The sequence below is a fragment of the Eurosta solidaginis genome, chromosome 5 (assembly GCF_040869045.1).
Source record: "Eurosta solidaginis isolate ZX-2024a chromosome 5, ASM4086904v1, whole genome shotgun sequence".
NCBI lineage: Eukaryota > Metazoa > Arthropoda > Insecta > Diptera > Tephritidae > Eurosta > Eurosta solidaginis.
Window position 1 is genome coordinate 206,777,366 of NC_090323.1, and position 19,324 is coordinate 206,796,689.

The 19,324-nt window shown below is 40.3% G+C and overlaps 1 protein-coding gene and 1 non-coding gene across 3 annotated transcripts; one reads left to right on the forward strand and one right to left on the reverse strand.

Annotated features, from left to right (window-relative positions):
• Positions 1 to 5,590: 5,590 nt before the first annotated feature.
• Positions 5,591 to 5,663, reverse strand: TRNAM-CAU (transfer RNA methionine (anticodon CAU)). The gene has a single exon. It is a non-coding gene; the product is annotated as a tRNA-Met (tRNA).
• A 1,528-nt stretch (positions 5,664 to 7,191) lies between these two features.
• pelo (protein pelota) lies at positions 7,192 to 16,583 on the forward strand. 2 transcript variants are annotated; one of them, XM_067787811.1, is made up of 2 exons: positions 7,192 to 7,262; positions 15,262 to 16,583. In XM_067787811.1, the coding sequence occupies exon 2, from the start codon at positions 15,269 to 15,271 to the stop codon at positions 16,442 to 16,444; it is 1,176 nt and encodes a 391-aa protein (XP_067643912.1). In that variant the 5' UTR covers positions 7,192 to 7,262; positions 15,262 to 15,268; the 3' UTR covers positions 16,445 to 16,583. The 2 variants fall into 2 exon arrangements, with proteins under 2 accessions (XP_067643912.1, XP_067643913.1); XM_067787812.1 differs by lacking the exon at positions 7,192 to 7,262 and adding an exon at positions 7,269 to 7,539.
• Positions 16,584 to 19,324: the final 2,741 nt, after the last annotated feature.

Below are 19,324 nucleotides of genomic sequence, written 5' to 3' on the forward strand. Positions count from 1 at the left end.
AACGAGTACTATTTGTCGCTAGTTCGCATATGCCATTAATCGGATCCACCATATCAGAGCTATTGTTATTTACAAATTAAAAATTAAAGAAAAAAACTTTTTTTAAAATAAGCTTTTATTGTTGGTTAATAAAATTAACTAAAAAGTAAAAAATAAATTTACTGTAAAGAAATATAACACTTTATAAGTTCATTGCAACCTTTAACGATAATTAGGCTTTTTCGTCTGCGACAAAAAAATGCCATATTGTACATAATTATATATTTTTAACATTAAAACTTTACACATAATTATTAAATCTTACAGTTTATATCACAGTTATAATTGTTCTAATAAAAAGCGTGTAAAATTTTGATGGTATAATTAAGAACATTTAGGACCTCCTTTTCTTGCTATCACAATGTAACACGCCTTTATTAGAACAATTAGGACTGTGATATAAACTGTAAGATTTAATAATTTAGGTGTAAAGTTTTAATGTTAAAAATATATAATTATGTACAATATTGTAAAGAATTTACTGAAATTCCTCTTATTTCCAACCTTCTACTAACGTTCGAATCACTAAACTGTTGAATAAATAACTCAATAATGCAAAATGGCCTTTATTAAAGTACTTCACAATAACACTTCTACTGCTCAACAGATAGCGTGCTTAAATCAAACTGATTCGTCGTGCCTCAGCTGCTGCTGCTTTTATGCTTTTTGGCTTCCTCGTTGACATATTTCTAGGCGTTTCTATTTCTAGAATTTGCTACTTGTTTACCAGCTATAAAATTACCAGCTATAACATAACTACAGATGCTCATTATATCTTCTCATATGCGCGTGTATATGTGAGTGATACTTCCACAGATAATTGCCTACTTTGGGAGCATCTCAGATCTCCGCTGCGTGTACGGACATATGTGTAGACATAATGATTGATTCGTTTATGTAGATACAAGTGACTGTCTGCTTTATTGTTATTGTGGGTTCATTTACTTAGCATCAGACTAGTGATGTGAGTATCACTTAGTGTCACTAATATTCGTCACAATATGGAATTTTTTTGTCGCAGACGAAGAAGCCTAATTATCGTTAAAGGTTACCATGAACTTATAAAGTGTTATATTTCTTTACAGTCAATTTATTTTTTACTTTTTAGTTAATTTTACATCCTGCCTTAATCAGATGGATCGGCTACATGTTAAATTGCAGGAAGATTACATCACAATGGGGATTGTACGAGGCCACGAAATCAGTGGACAGGGGCACGCCGCAGGGAGGGGTGCTATCACCTCTGCTGTGGACACTGGTCATCAACCAACTGCTCAGGCAATTCGATGAGGGACCCGTAAAACTTACGGCTTACGCAGATGACGTTGCAATTGTCATAAGTGGAAAATGCCTTCCAACGATTAGTTCTTTGATGGATCGGGCGCTTCGTGATATTCATACCTGGGCATCTAATGTCGGGCTGAAAGTCAATGCGGAGAAGACGGATATGGTCTTGTTTACAAAGAGGTACAAGGTCCCAAATTGGACCAGGCCTAAGTAAGGAGCGGTGACCTTACAGGAGAAACCTTGCACAAAATATCTAGGAATCATCCTAGACAGTAAGCTGTCATGGAAGCTCAACGTGGAGGAGAGGGTCAAGAAGGCCTCAACGGCACTCTATGCATGTAAAAGAATGCTGGGGTGTACGTGGGGCCTATCGCCCTCTCTTTCTCATTGGGTTTTTACAGCGATTGTAGGCCCTATTCTATACTATGGAGTTCTTGTTTGGTGGAAAGCCACACAAAAAACAACATACCTCAAAAAATTAGAGGGGGTATGCAGACTATCGATGCTTTGCATTACGGGAGCCCTGAAAACAACCCCGACTGCTGCACTGTATGCCATTCTGCACATTACACCTTTAGACCTGGTAGCAAAGAACAAAGCGTTAACGACCGCAACCAGGCTCGATGCTTCGGGGCAGCTTGAGCGCCGACCATATGGCCATAGTAGTATAGCGTCCTCAGTCACAAGACGAACAGACTACATGATTCCCTACCTGCACTTTGAGGGAGATCTTAAGGCCACAATAGTGGTGGACGGTTGGCGCAAGGGTGCGCAAATGGCGGACGAGGCGATACATGTGTACACCGATGGTTCCAAAATAGTGGAAGGAGTAGGGTCTGCGGTATACTGCGCTGATCCGGAATTAAGCAGATCCTACAGGCTGCCGGATTACTGTAGCGTTTTCCAAGCGGAAATATTAGCCGTAACCAAAGCAGTAGAAACCCTGGAAGAGAATAGCTTAAGCTGCAACCGTGTTAACTTTTATATTGACAGTCAAGCAGCAATTAAGGAAATAATCTCGCATAGCACAGCATCTAAATGCGTGTTAGAGTGTAAGCAGTCTCTGGAGAGAATCGGGACAGGGAGAAGCATACATCTATATTGGGTCCCAGGACGAATTAGCTAAAAAGGGCGCATCCCTTGAAGCTTGCTCCGTAGACGTCCCAATTAGATTGGGCGAGATTAAGCGAAGGCGAGAGATGCACATGATCGACCAAGCAGAAAAGGCGTAGGTTCAAGCGCGGGGCTGTAAAGTGTCGAAGATTATGTGTAGGTCTTACAACCTTAGACTAACACAGTTGCTTCTATCATTAAAAAGAGAGGACTGTAGACTCATGACGGGTATTCTGACTGGACACTGCCTTCTGGCGTCACATGCCTTTAAATTAGGCTTGGTCAGTGATAGCAGGTGTAGGAAGTGCGGGTTGGAGGAGGAAACGATCGAGCACGTTCTGTGCTCGTGCCCTGCACTTGCCAGGCTAAGACTCCAGCTATTAGGAGTGATACAGCTGTCAGATCTAGAAGCAGCAAGTGGCTTAAGTCCTAGGAAGCTTCTAGTATTTGCCAAGAGGACGGAGTTATTTTATAACATAGGTCCTGGTTTTTGATAGGGTTTTTCAGTTTGGTCGTTAAAACAAACTTCTGGTAACACTACGGACTCAATCAGTCTATGTGAGGTCCTCATGGACCGGCCAGTTCAACCTACCTACCTAGTTAATTTTATTAACTAATAATAAAAGCTTATTTTTAAAAAAGTTTTTTTCTTTAATTTAATTTTTTACTTTTTAGTTCTTTTTATTAACAACTAATAAAAGCTTGTTCTTAGAAAAGCTTTTTTCTTAAATTTAATTTAAATAGCATTTTTTTTTTAATTTTTAGTAGGGTAAAATATTGCTTAAATTAGTTATCAATTGTTTTTGTTTTTATCGGCCTATTGATAAATGATTCAAGGTTCGATTCGAGCTCAAGGCCAGAACAATAATTTTTTTCTAATGGTAATTATTGTTATTTTTTAATTTTTCTAAGTTTGAAAAATTGTATTTTGTTTTTGGAATAGTAAGTAGAAAATTTTTCAGACAACCTGCCATAGCTGCGCAGATAGATCCATTTCGAAGGGTGCTAAGCCTTCATCATCAGTATGCTTTAGGCACGCTGCGCTAACCATTTAGCTATACAGCGGTGGTTTGATTGACTGGCAAATTTGCTACTTCTATTCCTTTTACCAACTATATTTATTCAGTGTTGCGCCATCTGGTGCAAATCACTCATAATGCTGGATTTTTATTTATTGTCAATTACTTTGTTTGTCAATTATTTTGTTTGGCCTTGAGCTCGAATCGAACCTTGAATCATTAAATTAGTTATGTAATCTTTACTTAGTTATTTGTAACGTTTCTCATCCTATCCATTTCTTTTAATGCATCAGAAAGAAAAAAACTTGTAATTTCTTCGAAGCCAACTTTGAACAGTCAAGTTCTTCTATTCGAGTGTTAACTAACTTAAAATCATATTTTATTGTGACTTTGCCTATGTCGCGTTTAGTTTACAACTACTCATTGCAGATCTCTGCTCTGTTTTAAAATAAAATTCCAACTTTCGCTTAGCTAAAATTCCATCGCCAAAAATCTGTAAAACAAAATCAAGTGCGCAGAAAAGTATGCAACATATAGCGATAACAGCCTGACTTCTACATTCGTAGTATACAACAAACAAAGCGAAGTTACCTGCGTTCTTGAGGGCTTAGGCTTTTATTGCTTGTGAGCACAAATCTTTGCCGATAACTCTGTTATCGATTAATTTATTGAATTCTCGCAAATTAATATTGCATTGCCATCGGAGTTATACATGCCTGCAAAATTTCAGCTCAATCAGACACCGGGAAGTGTATCAAATTTGCAAACTTACAAGATTTGATTACAAACAACAGCCAAGTGAAACTAAATAAAAGCTTATAAAAATTACTTTCGATCACGGATCGTAACACGTAATACGGGCACAGGAGCTGACTCAAAAATCTGAAATTTTGAAGTTATGGGTACCTCCGGACTTAACAATTTAATGCCTACTGAGCAGTATCCTCCATTTAATATAAAATAATTTAAAAAAATGTTTAAGTTAAACGGTTTTATTGAAAACAATACTTACATGAAATAATAATAATACGAAAAGCTAGAAAATAATTAGGTAGGTCCTAGGTACTAGTCATCACACTCTTTATCAATCTAGGGCGTTGATCAGACAATTAAATAAAGGCGTTGGGCGCGTGAAATTTCTAAAAATGTGAGGCGTAGCATAACCTGATTAAGGTTCACTTGGTCTTATATATGACTATCAATAGAAATATGACGCGTCCAACGCTTTTATTTAATTGTCTGATCAACGCCCTAGATTGATAAGGAGTGTGATGACTAGTACCTAGGACCTACCTAATTATTTTCTAGCTTTTCGTATTATTATTATTTCATGTAAGTATTGTTTTCAATAAAACCGTTTAACTTAAAATTTTTTTTAAATTATTTTATTTTCAAGTTTTTAGTCTTTATTTAATTGCCTATTATTTCTCATTCTATTTAGTTCATTAAGTGACTCATTATTACAAGGACTCTTTCCTGACAATTTGTTACAACCTAAGTCCTCAATACATAATCCTTCCAAAGACCTTACTCGACTCTGCGCCACGTATGCTTGTCCTTCTTCCAACTCCAAAATATTTTGATGTCACTTCTACTGGACTGTATGCAATATTTGTTCCAAATATGAACCAAATCGAGCATCATAGGTCGCTTTCTATTCATGTATGTATTATGTGTTCCAAATATGGACCAAATCAAATCGGACCACAAATACGATTTTTGTGAATATCTCGATCCTTGCACCACCTAGCGGCGATTTTTTTTGATAGGTCGATTTCTATTCTTGCATGGTTTATGTGTTCCAAATATGAGCAAAATCGGACCACAAATGCGAATTTTGCGAATATCTCGATCCTTGCGCCACCTAGCGGCGATTTTTTTCTTATTATTGCAATGTCATCGGGTTCTGAACTATATTCCAAGTTTCAAGCTTGTAGCTTATCGGGAAGTTACTTAAATTTCAATTACAAGATTCGTTCACAACGGCCGTGAGGCCGTGCATGTGGCCTGCCTGTCAACTCAAGCTAAATAAAACCGTTTAAAAAGGTACATAATGCTATCAAAATGTAATTTTTGCCCAAATGTGGACCTGTTAATTTAAAAGAAGAAATAAACAAACATAAAAAAGTAACTGCCCCGGGTGAGGCTCGAACTCACGACCTTAAGATTATGAGACTTACGCGCTGCCTACTGCGCCACCGAGGCTATGATAATGAATGGGGCAGATTTGGCAGTTGAATATTATGGCCTATGAGAATGTTCTAGTTCTAACAGATATTCCACACTCTGCCTTTTTAGTAAAATTTTGTTCTAAATTAAAAAACGTGCTATCAGATTTGGACAATTCACAAGAATAATATGAACGAGTTTCACTGGCCTTAAAATGCGTACTTCCAAATTAGCATTTGAAAGCTGTTATATTGGCCTCATGCGCATTGCGCTTAACCTTCCCTGCAAGATTCAACTATGAGGATACCAATCCTTCGCAAGAAAATGCGCTAACATAATTAATAAACAATAGTAGAAACAGAAATTCACAAATTCAAAATAGTTCCTGGTAGAATTTTCATTTTGGCTTTAAAAAACTATTGGAAACCGCTATTTATAACTCTGGTACAGCACTAAATAATAGTTACGTTCCAATGAAGCGTGATCCACCTACGGATAGAAATTTAACATGCAAATGCAACAAAAATTGATCCATATGGGTCACATTGTTGTTGCATTTGCGTGTTAAATCTCTATCCGTGTCTGGATCACGTTTCATTGGAACACGAGGAATGATATGTCGTTTAACCGCTGTGTTCTTGCCGATTTTCTTTTAATAAGAAAATTTCAAAAGTCTCTTTGGATCGGATGTATGGATTGCAGGCCGAATGCGATGAAATGAACTCATTTGAGTCATTTCGGAAATGCGATTTTAGTATGTATTTGGAATTTTTCGCCCAAAATGGGACATTTGGTGCATTCATTGTTAGCATTTTACTTTATTTTCGCCAGCCTGAAATGTGAAAATGTAATATAATGATGAAGAAACCGATAAAAATATTTAGTGGGTATTAATAAATGTTCTGCACATAGAGGGTAACTACTGAGAACTTACATATTACTGATTATTACAGATAACTTTAGATATGGCTTTACCTATATCTTATTACATGAGGTTTGGGGAATGTGCATGTAATGCTAAGGAAAGCTACGAAGGTATCAAATATTGAAGATTCTTTGCGATCTTGGTATTTCGGGATTTGAAAATGACAACCTCTGGATCCCGGTATTTTTCGGGGTCATCTATAGATTGTTACCATTGAATTCGAAAGAAGGCTATACTACATACAGGAAAAGAGTTTTTTTCTGGTTTGAAATATAAACTTAAAAATATAAGCCAATTAAAGATATTTAAATATGAAATAAGAGATCCCGGAGAAATACCGGAATACCGGGATTTTTTTAAATGATTTATTTTGTATAGTAGATTTTCCGACAGGATGGATAAAAGATGTATATTGTATTGATATATATTTCCGTTATCCCTTGTCAACGGAAAATCGTTCCAATATACGTCATTTTTTTTAATCTAATCGCGGGATTTCGGGATGGCAAATGGCTGGGGAGGTACGGGATTTAGGCTCGAAGTTACCGGGACTCGATGCCTTAAACGCTACAAAGCTTTTATCGGCTGTTTATCGATTTTTAGAACACTTTTTCTTGATACGGCTACACTGGGCAACAACTGATTTTGACAATTATGAAATGTCATAATTGTTGACAAGGGACTTTGCGAAACCAAGAAGACCGGCGCAGGTAAATTATAAAAAAATAAATTTAAATAGTACAGAAAGGAGTGCCATTTTTAAAATTAAGTTAATAAATTCTTAACCCACCAAGTTTAGTGAAGTGCTTTATTGTGTATTCGCGTGATTAGCTCAGCAATAAGTGTATGTATATGCACGTGCGTTTGAGTATTTTTTTTTTGCAACAAAATTGGCTCTTTTGTAACCGGTCACTACCCTCGGCGTGTGACACCAAAAAGAATAATATTCTATAAAAAGGGTTGACTGCTGGTTCGCCGTCCTAACAGGTGAGGTCTCTAAGCTAGGGCTAAGTAATGTTGGTAACGTTTTACAAGACGGTGCACCACCTAATTTTTATCAAAGGTGGTATCAAAAGACGCGTCTCGACCTCCGTTTTTAGAATCCGAAAGCGAAAATTTAAATTTGTATTTCTGCCAAAAGGTATACGCAAAAAATCGGTTGAAAGTTTCATGTGGTTGTTGTGTTTTTTGCAGATTTGTTGTACACACACATACTAATGCTGAAAGGTGTTCTGCGCGCATTTAGTTTGATCCCCAAATCGGTGTCGGACCCACCCAGGGCCATTTTTTATAAGCGCGGCCGAAGGCAGCCTACGCAGAAAGGTGTTCTATGCAAAAAAACTTTGGATCGGGCCCCGTAATTCGGACCCTCTAGGGGTTATTTTACGGGTTTTTGGTAAATAACTTTCGACAAATAAATTTTTTGATTTCCGCTTTTGGATTCTTAAAACGGAGGTCCAGACGCGTCTTTTGATACCACCTTTGATAATTTTCGATAAAAATTAGGTGGTCCACCGTCTTGTAAAACGTTACCGTAATATTAGATCAACCAAAGGAACTTGATGATTTTCACCTCGAATAACTCCAAAAATAGACTAGTCGGGCAGTATAGGGAACGTTTTAAATAAATATTTTTTTTATAACCTCTTATTTATGTTTATTGTGAAAGCGTGGAACACTAATGGAAAACTTTACTCTTAGCTTGCTCAGTAGTTCACATTAAGGTAATTCTACATGACAGCATGACACTCTTAATACACGTCTCAAACTATCGTGACATGATCGAAAGATGCGTTTTGATACCAGAATCACGAATTCGAAGACGAAAAATAAAAAATGTTGCATACATATGTGAAGAGATATTTGCAGAAGAAATTAAAACTTTTCATGCGGGTCCTGTAATTTTATTGGACATAGGGAAAAAAGTGAAGTGGATTTTGCACGTATTTAATTTCGATCCCACACCATTGGTGGACCGGCAAATGCAGAAAGGTGTTATGCACAAGGATACCATAGGCGCAACAATTTTTTTTCCGATTGGCAATCCTAGGACTAAACATGTATTTTGACACCCCTCCTTTTATTTTTGGACGTATATTAAGAGTATCTTGCTGTCGTATAGAATTACCCACATGAAGGTAAGACCTTCTTTGAATTTGATTAGGCAAAAGTGCATTAGAAGGGGCGGTAAACATAAAAAACGGACCAAAATAGAGACTTTGTGCGCTTCCTAAGGCAGCCGGTACCAGGATTTTTCCCGACCAAGGGCTGTCATTTCAGTGTAACCCCATTTAATTTGTTGCGTCCCTCCCACAAATTGTTATCATCTCAGCAGATCCTTGCAGCGGGACTGTGCCATATGCGCCAGAGAAATGGGTTTGCTGCGTTTGCTGGAAATAATCCTTTTAGGACGGTCTCACTCTTGTCAGTGTGTAAGGGATGGTTACATCGGACGGGATGTTCTGGGATAGACCCCAAAACGCGTCGTCCTCGTAGTCTGTATTGCTGTATTGTGCATATCAGCACACTACACACCTAAGATAATCGCATTATCTTAGGATCAAACGACGTTCTGCATAATAAACGGGAAGGCCCCCACTTGTATGGTAGGAAATTGTCACAGTTCGCCAGATATCTCAACCGTGAGCGCAGGACTCCTAAACTGCGTCAACTGGCAGCCGATGGTAACATTGGTATCCGAGCACCTACCCATAATCCTATCGCTCGAGCGATTTGTCGACTTAATCACTACTGAAAAACGCACTTTCATCAATTTTCAAAAAGGAAAGGGGGAAGATTACAAAACTTGTACTCATGATCGTTTTGCTGTCCTCCCTATCCCAATTGATGCCCATCAAGGAGAGCATGCTTTCCGCTTCGCCTCGTTTTATTCCCGCTGGAAGAATCGCGAAACATTTTTCAGCGGAGGTCGCAACTCTAGCGAGAGAACGTGACCTTATAAGACAGCATGACCCCGGCCTCCCCCAAATAAGGGATATAAACATAGCATCAGATTGCTAGTGGACGAACACAAGCGGGTGAAATGGGAGGAGCAATTAAAGAATAGTAACCTCTTTGCCGCTGTAGGTAAGATATGGTCCACCGTAAAGTCCCTATCGACCCCGCCTGTCGTAAGAGGCGACTAAAATACCAGATTCAAGGGGTGTGTAGCGCAACCCTTCAGGTTGCCAGCGCAATATATAGCTTCTCCAAACCTAATTGTCAACCTCACCTATCCGCGGCGAATCCTGTTTCACTAACAGACGAGGCTCTGGCGACCCCAAGCTCCTCATGGAACTTGGGGGTGGGGAGGGAGGGGATGGCCTGAAGGTTTAATGTGGCCACATAAATCGTTCCCGAGATGGTCGGGCTAGCACCTTAATGGTGAGGTGGTACCGGAGCGTACCGGATCTTTATCCGGCAAAGGACCATCACATCGATAACACTCCCCAAAGCCTTCGGGGAGCTACAACAACAACAACAACAACCAAATTTCCATCTTGGCGATAAAGTGCTGTCGGATGCGAAAAAATGTGCGAGCGCTTTCTGCCGACAATATGTAATGCATTCTATGGTTGACAAAGCCAGACGGCGGGCCAACAGACGCGCACACATAAACACAACGCTTCCTCAATTGCCATTACCACCAAAGAGGTTGAAGATGCCATCGTTCAAGCTAAATCATCTAAAGCAATCAGCCCAGATGACATACCCATGCCGATACTTAAAAAACTAGGCAAAGAGGGATTTAATTATCTAGCGCATGTCTTCAACCTGTCCCTGTGATAACACCACCTTGTACTGATCCGCCTTGCCCTAAACTTTTATTTGATGTTCGTTTCTTTCAAATTCTTGCCAAATTTCTTAAATCTTGAGGAAAAAGCGTTTTCTTATTTTATATTCATGCAACTCTATTAGAATTTTAAGCAAATTACATATGTACCTGAATTCAAAAGAACTGATATGTAAAACAGCAAATTATTAATATTAAATAAACTTCATAAACTACACAAGGATTTCCTATGATTAATTTAAAAATAGGCTATTGATTTTTTAAATTATAGACGACATTAACCTACATTTTTTAGATCCTATTGTTCCTTTTATAATATAAGTCCCTCGAAAAATGTATTTCCGGACTTTTTAATTTTTTAGTCCGAAGTAAACTATTGAACCCGGACTTTTTGTTTAAAAGACCGAAAGTAAATCCTGACTTTTTTGTTTTTTAAGGACAAATAAAAGTCCTGCCCTATAGCTATGAAGCAGCTCATCCAAATGAAACGAATTTTGCACCAATAGATTTCTTATAAATGTCTAGATTTGAAACCTGTATGGCTATTTGAAAGTTTTTGTTAGAAATACTAGAAATGTTGTCATGGGAAAGCTAAATCCAACTCTTATAATACTATACTTATATTTTTCCATAATTAACTATTTCTTCGCCATAACGTTTGATCCAATTGAGATATTGCCTTGAAATTGAATGCACCGCTTTCTGTTGAAACAGGTAGAACGTATGAAAATGGACATAATCGGCCAGTAACCACGCCCATTTTTTTGCTTATAGAAAATTACATTAAACACATGCGTTATTTTAGTATCTAAATTAGAGGGGGCGGTGATTTGGCAAGTGTATTTCGGCCATGAAAAGCTGCGCAGTGAAAACTCATCTGCCTTGCTTGATACCGTTCGGAGTCGGTGTAAAATATGTAGGTCCCGTCCCAACAATTTGTAGGAAAAATTAAAAGGAGCACGATGCCAATTGGAAGAGAAGCTCGGCCTAAAATCGTTTCGAAGGCTATTGGGGATTTGCATTTTTTTTTAAATATTAGAGGGAGTATGCAGGCTCTCAATACCTAGCATTACTGGAGCCCTGAAAGCAACCCTGATGCCATACAGCACACTCCTAGCACTCCTGTAGACCTGGTGGCATGGAACATAGCGTTAACAACTGCAACGAGGCTCAGTGCCTCTTGGCAGCTTGAGCTCAGACCATACGGCCATAATAGTAAAGCGTCATGAAATACAGGACGAACAGATTACCAGATTCCTTCTGCGCTTCGAAGGGCCTCAATAGTGGTGGATGGTTGGCGCAAGGAAGCCCGAATGGCGGAATAGGCGATATACGTGTATTGCTATAGTTCCAAGGTAGTAGAAAGAGTAGGGTCTGCCAGATCACAGGCGAAAGTAGGAGCCGTAACCATAACAGTAGAAACACTGGAATAAAATAGCATAAACTTGTTAACACTTGTACCAATAACGCAGACTCTTTCAAAACCACCTAGAAATGAACCATTTAAGAACGCATTCAAAAGTTCTGCAAAGAAGGCAATTGCCATTTCGTAGGACATCACAATTGTAAGTGTCAGTTGAAAGCACTACGAGAGGGCAGAATAGGAAGTAGTACCGTCTCCTAATGCTGTAGGGAAGCTTCAAGTCATTGGCTGAACTGGAAGTTCGTTAAAATTTATAGAAAAACTCCCAACGAAAAAATCTCAAAAATCTATCGGATCGGCTTAGTGATTTTTTATCTTGTTCAGAACCTATCGGCAGGTTACTTCAAAATCGATCGCAAGATTCCAAACTTGCATTGTCTAAATATGTATATTGATGTCATCTATTCTGCAATACATTTCATTGTCAATTGACTCTAAACCAGGGTCTTCAAAGCTGAAACTTTGACTGTGCCATTAAGGGTTATATGATCACAGTCTTAGTGGTTTAGTCGTTAATCCACGAGCAATGAAGCAAGACGAACGCACGCCATCACCGCTAAAGAGGTTGAGGACGCCATTGGTCACACTAAACCATCCAAAGCAGTGGGCCCAGACGGCATAGCCATGCCGATGCTTAAAAGCCTAGGGAAAGAGGGTTTCAAATAATTAGCGCATGTCTTCAACCTGTCTCTTTCCACCTTTGTCATACCCGAAAAATGGAAAATGGCCAAGGTGGTCCCGCTACTAAAGCCTGGGAAACCAGCTAACATAGGAGAGTCGTATCGTCCGATATCTCTCCTATCGCCAGTAGCAAAGACGCTTGAAGCCATTTTGCTCCCCTATTTCCAAGCAAATTTGCAGCTAGCCTGTCATCAGCATGGCTTCAGAAAACTCCATAGCACTACCACCGCGCTAAATGCCATTAGCACCCAAATAAATTGCGGTTTAAATCAAAACCCCCACCATAGAACAGTACTCGTAGCGCTAGACCTATCAAAAGATTTTGATACGGTCAACCATGGCTCGTTACTGCAAGACCTGGAAGGGTCCACCCTTCCCCCATGTCTTAAAAGGTGGACCGCAAATTATCTGGGTGGTCGGCAGGCATCGGTGCAATTTAGAAACGAAACATCAAAACCAAGAAGAATTAAAAAGGGGTGCCACAGAGTGGTGTCCTGTCCCCACTTTTGTTTAATTTCTACATATCTAAGCTACCTTCACCACCGGAAGGAGTCACAATCGTTTCCTACGCCGATGACTGCACAATAATGGCCACAGGCCCAGGCCCACAGATCGCTGAGCTATGTAATAGAATAAACGGCTACCTCCCTGATCTCTCCAGTTTTTTCGCCTCGCGAAACCTGGCATTATCACCGACTAAATCTTCCGCGACCTTATTTACAACATGGACGTCCCAAATGTCGACCATCTTGAACATCCACGTCGATGGCACTACGCCACCGACTGTCCTACATCCCAAAATCTTGGGTGTGGCGTTTGATCAGGATCTACATTTTGGTGAGCACGCAGCCGCAATTGTTCCGAGAATTCAGAGCCGTAACAAAATCCTCAAATCCCTCACTGGCAGTACTTGGGGAAAAGATAAAGAAACGCTCATGACTACATACAAAGCAATTAGCCAGCCGATTACGTGCTACGCGTCCCCAATATGGTCGCCAAGCTTAAAAATTACCCACTGGAAGAAGCTACAGGCCTGCCAAAATACTGCTCTCAGAATCGCCACGGGCTGCCTTCTTATGTCCCCAGAACACCATCTGCATAATAAGGCGAGAATACTCCCCATCAGGGAGAGAAATGAGATGCTGACCAAACAGTTCCTGTTCCCCAGAAACCTGAGCATCCCAACAGACATCTGATTGATGAGCCAGCACCGCCTAGGGGCTTAAGGAGTCATCTCCGTAAGCATTTTGAGGAAATACGGCACCTGAGAACCCAGCCGTATGAAGCGAAAAAACACAAGCAGGTCCTTGGTGAACTCCAAAAACAGGCGTCGGACCTTTATGCCGGGAATTGCCCGGTGAATCCAGTACTCAAAGAAAAGTTTCCAAAACTCGCGGAAGAGGAACGCATACTCCCCAGGGAAACGCGTGTCACTCTTGCTCAACTTCGTTCTGGATACTGTAGCAGGTTAAATTCTTACCTATCCAGAATCAACCTCGACATACAAAATGTATGCCCCGCTTGCAATGTGTCCCCACATGATACCAACCATCTCTTTAATTGTAATGTGGAACCAACGCCTCTAACACCCCTTTCCTTATGGTCCACCCCTGTTGAAACAGCAAGTTTCCTTGGACTCCCGTTAGAGGATATTGATGACAATTTGTGATCGGTCGCGGCTGTTAGGTGGGGCGAAGCACTGCCACAACAACAACAACAACGAACGCACGCATTGTTTTAACAGCAGGCGTTAACAAAAGATGGTGAAAACGGCCCTAAGGAACCGAGGTCGCCCTAAGCGCCGTTTTCACCTTCTACATTTAACGGTAATTGGTACTTTTTCTGACGGATCATCGAAATGTATTTCTGTCAAATAAATTGCCAGTAAGCGCTAATTGAAGATGTTAAAAACGGTCCTAAGACGGAAAGGAGACGCCTAGAAGAAAGAAACGTGAAGCTAAACGGCGTGAGTTCGAGGAGCTGCCGGTTGATAGAAATTCTACCAGAAATGCCCGAAAAACTACCAGAAAGAAAATCAGTCGGATGAAGGAAGGTTTCAAAACCAAGACAAATTCCTGCAAGAATAATAATGTACGAAAGACTAAAATGAGCTGATTGAACACTCTCAATTTCTTGCGATTCACATAAACCTAAGTTACTTACTTAATTGGCGATTAACCGTTTGAACGGGTGTGGTCGTCCAACAAGTTACGCTAGTCACTTCTTCGGTAGGCTAACTGACGCCACTTGGTCCTTCTAGCGGAATGGAGGCCGCCCTCTCTCTGCATAGGCCAAAGCCTCATCTTTCATACGCATAACATGGGCTCGTCAGGGTAGCCGCTGTGTTTTAATTCTCTGAAGTTCTTCGCCAATGCATAGAGACCAGGAGAGCTTTTCTCTCGAACACCAGCCGCCCCAGCAGATGTTGAGTGCGTGCATGCTTCTGCGCCATGTAACAGTAGAGGTACGATAAGTGACATGTAGATTTTCGTTTGCCAAGAGAGGATCCCATCAACCATTTTATTAAAAAAAAAAACTAGTGCCACCACTAGTCCACATTCGGGGTTCCAATTTTAGCCGATATCTAACCGCGTATCACCGCACAGAGTTAAATAAATATACCTTTTCTGTTCGCGTATCTGCTAAATGTACATAAATTCGTACATATGTATGTACGTAGAAAAAAACTTAGAAAGTTCACAATATTTAAATTATAAACTAAATTAATATACATAAATGGCACTTGTTTACGATAAATATCACAAAATAGTATTCTGAATTTTAAAGCAATTTAATTTTTCTACAACTTCAGCTAAAAAATGAAGCTGGTCAGTAAAAATTTCGATAAACCGATACAGGGTTCCTACACCCTTATACCGGAAGAGCCAGAAGACATGTGGCATACTTACAATTTGATTGCCGTTGGGGATACCGTGCGGAGCACAACAATACGAAAAGTACAAAATGAATCAGCAACGGGCTCATCGACCAGTAGTCGTGTACGCACCACACTAACAATAAGCGTCGAGTCCATAGATTTTGATACACAGGCATGCAAATTACGCTTAAAAGGACGCAATATTCAGGAAAATCAATACGTTAAAATGGGTGCATATCACACACTCGACTTGGAACTGAATCGAAAATTTGAAATACGCAAAGTCGAATGGGATACAATAGCACGAGAACGCATCGAAATGGCTTGCGATCCGGTACAATCCTCCGATTTGGCAGCTGTTGTAATGCAGGAAGGTCTGGCATATATTTGTCTAATAACATCCAGCATGACTATGGTGCGTAGTAAAATTGAAGTCTCAATACCACGTAAACGTAAAGGTTTCACACAACAACATGAAAAGGGCTTGGTGCGATTTTACGAAAGTGTCATGCAAGGTATTTTGAGGCATGTCAATTTCGATATAGTCAAATGTGTGCTGATAGCATCACCCGGTTTTGTACGCGATCAATTCTACGAATATATGTACCAACAAGCTGTGAAAACTGATATTAAAATATTATTGGATAATAAAAGTAAATTTATACTTGTACGTTCATCATCGGGATTTAAGCAAGCTTTAAAGGAGGTTCTCCAAGATCCTAGTGTTATGGCCAAAATATCCGATACAAAAGCTGTGCGTGAAGTCAAGGTGTTGGAACATTTCTACACAATATTACATAGTGAGCCGGCGCGAGCATTCTATGGCAAAAAACATGTAATGGAGGCAGCAAAAGCGATGGCGATAGAAACGCTTATGATATCGGATAATCTATTTCGTTGTCAAGATGTGAATCAGCGTAAAGAATATGTTAATTTAGTTGAATCAGTACGCGAGGCGGGCGGTGAAGTGAAAATATTCTCGAGCATGCATATAACTGGAGAGCAACTTGCCAATCTGACTGGTATAGCAGCGATATTACGTTTCCCTATGCCAGAACTTGACGATAGTGCCGATGAAGATGATGATGAGGATGATGACTCTGTTGATTCAGGATAATGACATTTTAAGCATTTAGTCTATAAGTTGAGTTTTTATTTGTGTATGTTAAAGTAAAATTAGTCCTTAGTTGCAATTTTCAATCAAAATTAAACAATTTCACTTATGTAACAATAAAATATACTAGCTTATTAGATAATTTGGTATTCGAGAGTTTGCATTGACATTTTAAATGTCAGGTGCTCCGTTTTCGTTATCACCATAGGTGCTCCGCCTTGGTAACCTAGCAATATTTTTTTGTCCTCACTAGGGTAGGCACATTGCCGACGGTTGAGGGGTTGGGGGCTCTGCCGAGCTGTATAGTGCCCGAATATGTGGCTGAGCGGTTTAGGGACTTGCATCTACTACGATTCGCCTCATGAGAAGGCGGTGGGATGTTGTTCACCAAGAATTACCAACTCCCCTTATCCAGGGTGCTATGTGGACCGTGCCTGTTGAATGATTCCGAGCCAGGATATATATTCGGTCCAAAGCGGACTGCTATCGGGATGGCCATACCACAGTAAGGGCCGCTTTTTAAATTAGACAGCTGAGCCCGTCTTGTCGGGCAGGTGGTCGTACGACCAAGATGAACAAATTAAGATCTTATGTAAATGAGGAGGGTGTGAGACAGAACTCAGTCGCAAACCAAGGAAGACAAAAGCACTACAAGGTGTCGGATTTGGAGAGCGAAAGTAGCTAAGTTTAGAAAGGTGCGGAGCAGAGAAAGTAAGCTCCCTCACATTCTAAGAACTTTCCATTGCTTAGGAGCAGTGCCCCACCCAACACCCAACTGGAGAGTGTGTGTTTGTAATGGGCCCGTGGGGCGGTCGAAAAAGATCGAAAGCAGTTACATAGTTTTCAGGCGAGAAACCCTAGGTACCATAACCAGTACGAGAATAAAGCTACGGGTGGCACAATGAAGAGGCAACGGACGGCTTAAGACGACACGCCTGCTTTCAAGAGGAACAAATGGTCCAGTCCCAAGGCCGCGAGGGCACCACACACACCAGACGAATAGGCCTAAAGCTGTAGACCATATGGACTCCAATACCGAGGTAGAAGCTATTCCGAAAGCGACAACCTCGAAAGCTGCAAGTCAGAGAGCGCACGTGAATTTGGCAGTTTGCCACCAACTGAGATGTCTACGCTGGACGTGTAGAGTAAGTGAGCATATTACCTTAATGCTCCAGGTGATGCGGAAGTACCAAGCAAGCCACTTCCAACCTTTGATTCAGCAAGATGGTACACTCGTGTAAATGCAACAAATCCGCGAGCTTGAAGTGGCTATATGAAGTTGTTCCAAACCTCAAAAGCCAAGGCACGAGCGCGCAGATTAAGGTGGTGGATGGAGCCAGATCACCCCGATAATAAAAGTCAAAGTAGGGATCTCATGCGTGAGGAAGTCGAGTGATACGCTGCGCCCTCTGCATTCAGAACTTGAATATATCGACACAGGATTGGAAGGTACTTAATGTAACTCGTCCTACGGAAGGCGGTCAGCACTACATCTTCCAAATTAAAAAGCTTTTATTAACTGAACGATAAAATATTCCGAAATCATGAGGAGGTATTTATTTGCATACAAAATTTCTATAAGTCGCTCATATCTGTCCTGTTGTATTGCTCGGAATCATGTATGGTATCTAAATAAGATAGGATGGCCCTTGGGGTATTTGAGGAAAAAGTCCATCTGTCCATGATGCCAACGTTACGCATGCGCGGAGGTTTAATGATAAGCTGTATAAGCTTTGCGACCGCCGTGGTGTGATGGTAGCTTGCCCCGCCTACCACACAAAAGATCCTGGGTTCACGCCCCGGGCAAAGCAACATTACAATTTTAGAAACAAGATTTTGATTTAGGAAGAAATTTATCTAAGGCTCCTCGACAGTGTTTGGCAAGCTCTCCGAGTGTATTTCTGCCATTAAAAGCTTTTCAGTGAAAACTCATCTGCCTTGCAGATGCCATTAGAAGTCGGCATTAAACAAGTAGTAGGTCCTGGCCCGCCAATTTGTAGGATAAACTAAAAGGAGCACAACACAAATTGGAAGAGAAGCTCGGCCTAAAATCTCTTCTGAGTTTATCGCGCTTTACATTTTTTTATGAGAGTGAACACGGTGCGTGCAACAGAAATGGCCATTTTATGCGAATTAAATAAGATGCTTCCTATTGGCAACCGTATTTGTAAGCAGGGGAAGTTCGAGACCTCCACTGAGTTGCGAGGCCAGGGATAGCTGGCGTGACTTGTTACGCAACAGTTAATGACAAAATCGATCATTTGATTTCTGAGGACCGCCCTAATGTATAAAGTAAATAGGTATATAACAAATAACTCTCTTCAAAGCTTTATTGAAACACTTTCCAAAGCTTAGCTTCCAGTACTCATTTCCTCTCTGTGCTTATCTTGTTTTTTCACATGCAAGTTTTTGTATATTACAAAAAGTTTTTTCTATTCTCATATTTTCAATTCATTTCATTGCAAAACAATTTTGCAGCCACGACCCTCTTTCAATGGTCGCTTGCATTGCGCATATTATTCTCGAGTTATCGTGGCTGCGCAGCGTACTCAAAGTCAAAGGTTATTGAACTGTGCCACAATATGGTGGTGAGCAGGCATGCTTAACGAACGAAACGATATCATTTCGTTACGATAATCAACGTTAATAAACGAAACGAAGTCATTTCGTTTCGTTTATTAACGTTAAGAACGTCAAATTAACGTTAATTTGGCGATCTTAAGGTTAATAAACGAAACGAAGTGACTTCGTTTCGTTTATTAGCGTTGATTATCGTAACGAAATGATATCGTTTCGTTCGTTAAGCATGCCTGGTGGTGAGTTTCAATGCCACTGCAGAGACTAAGTAAATCCAAACAAAGAAGTGTATGCACCCTGCAAGGA

Bases quoted from the DNA above. Each gene is read 5' to 3' on its own strand.
- pelo (XM_067787811.1), top strand. From the start codon at position 15,269: ATGAAGCTGGTCAGTAAAAATTTCGATAAACCGATACAGGGTTCCTAC.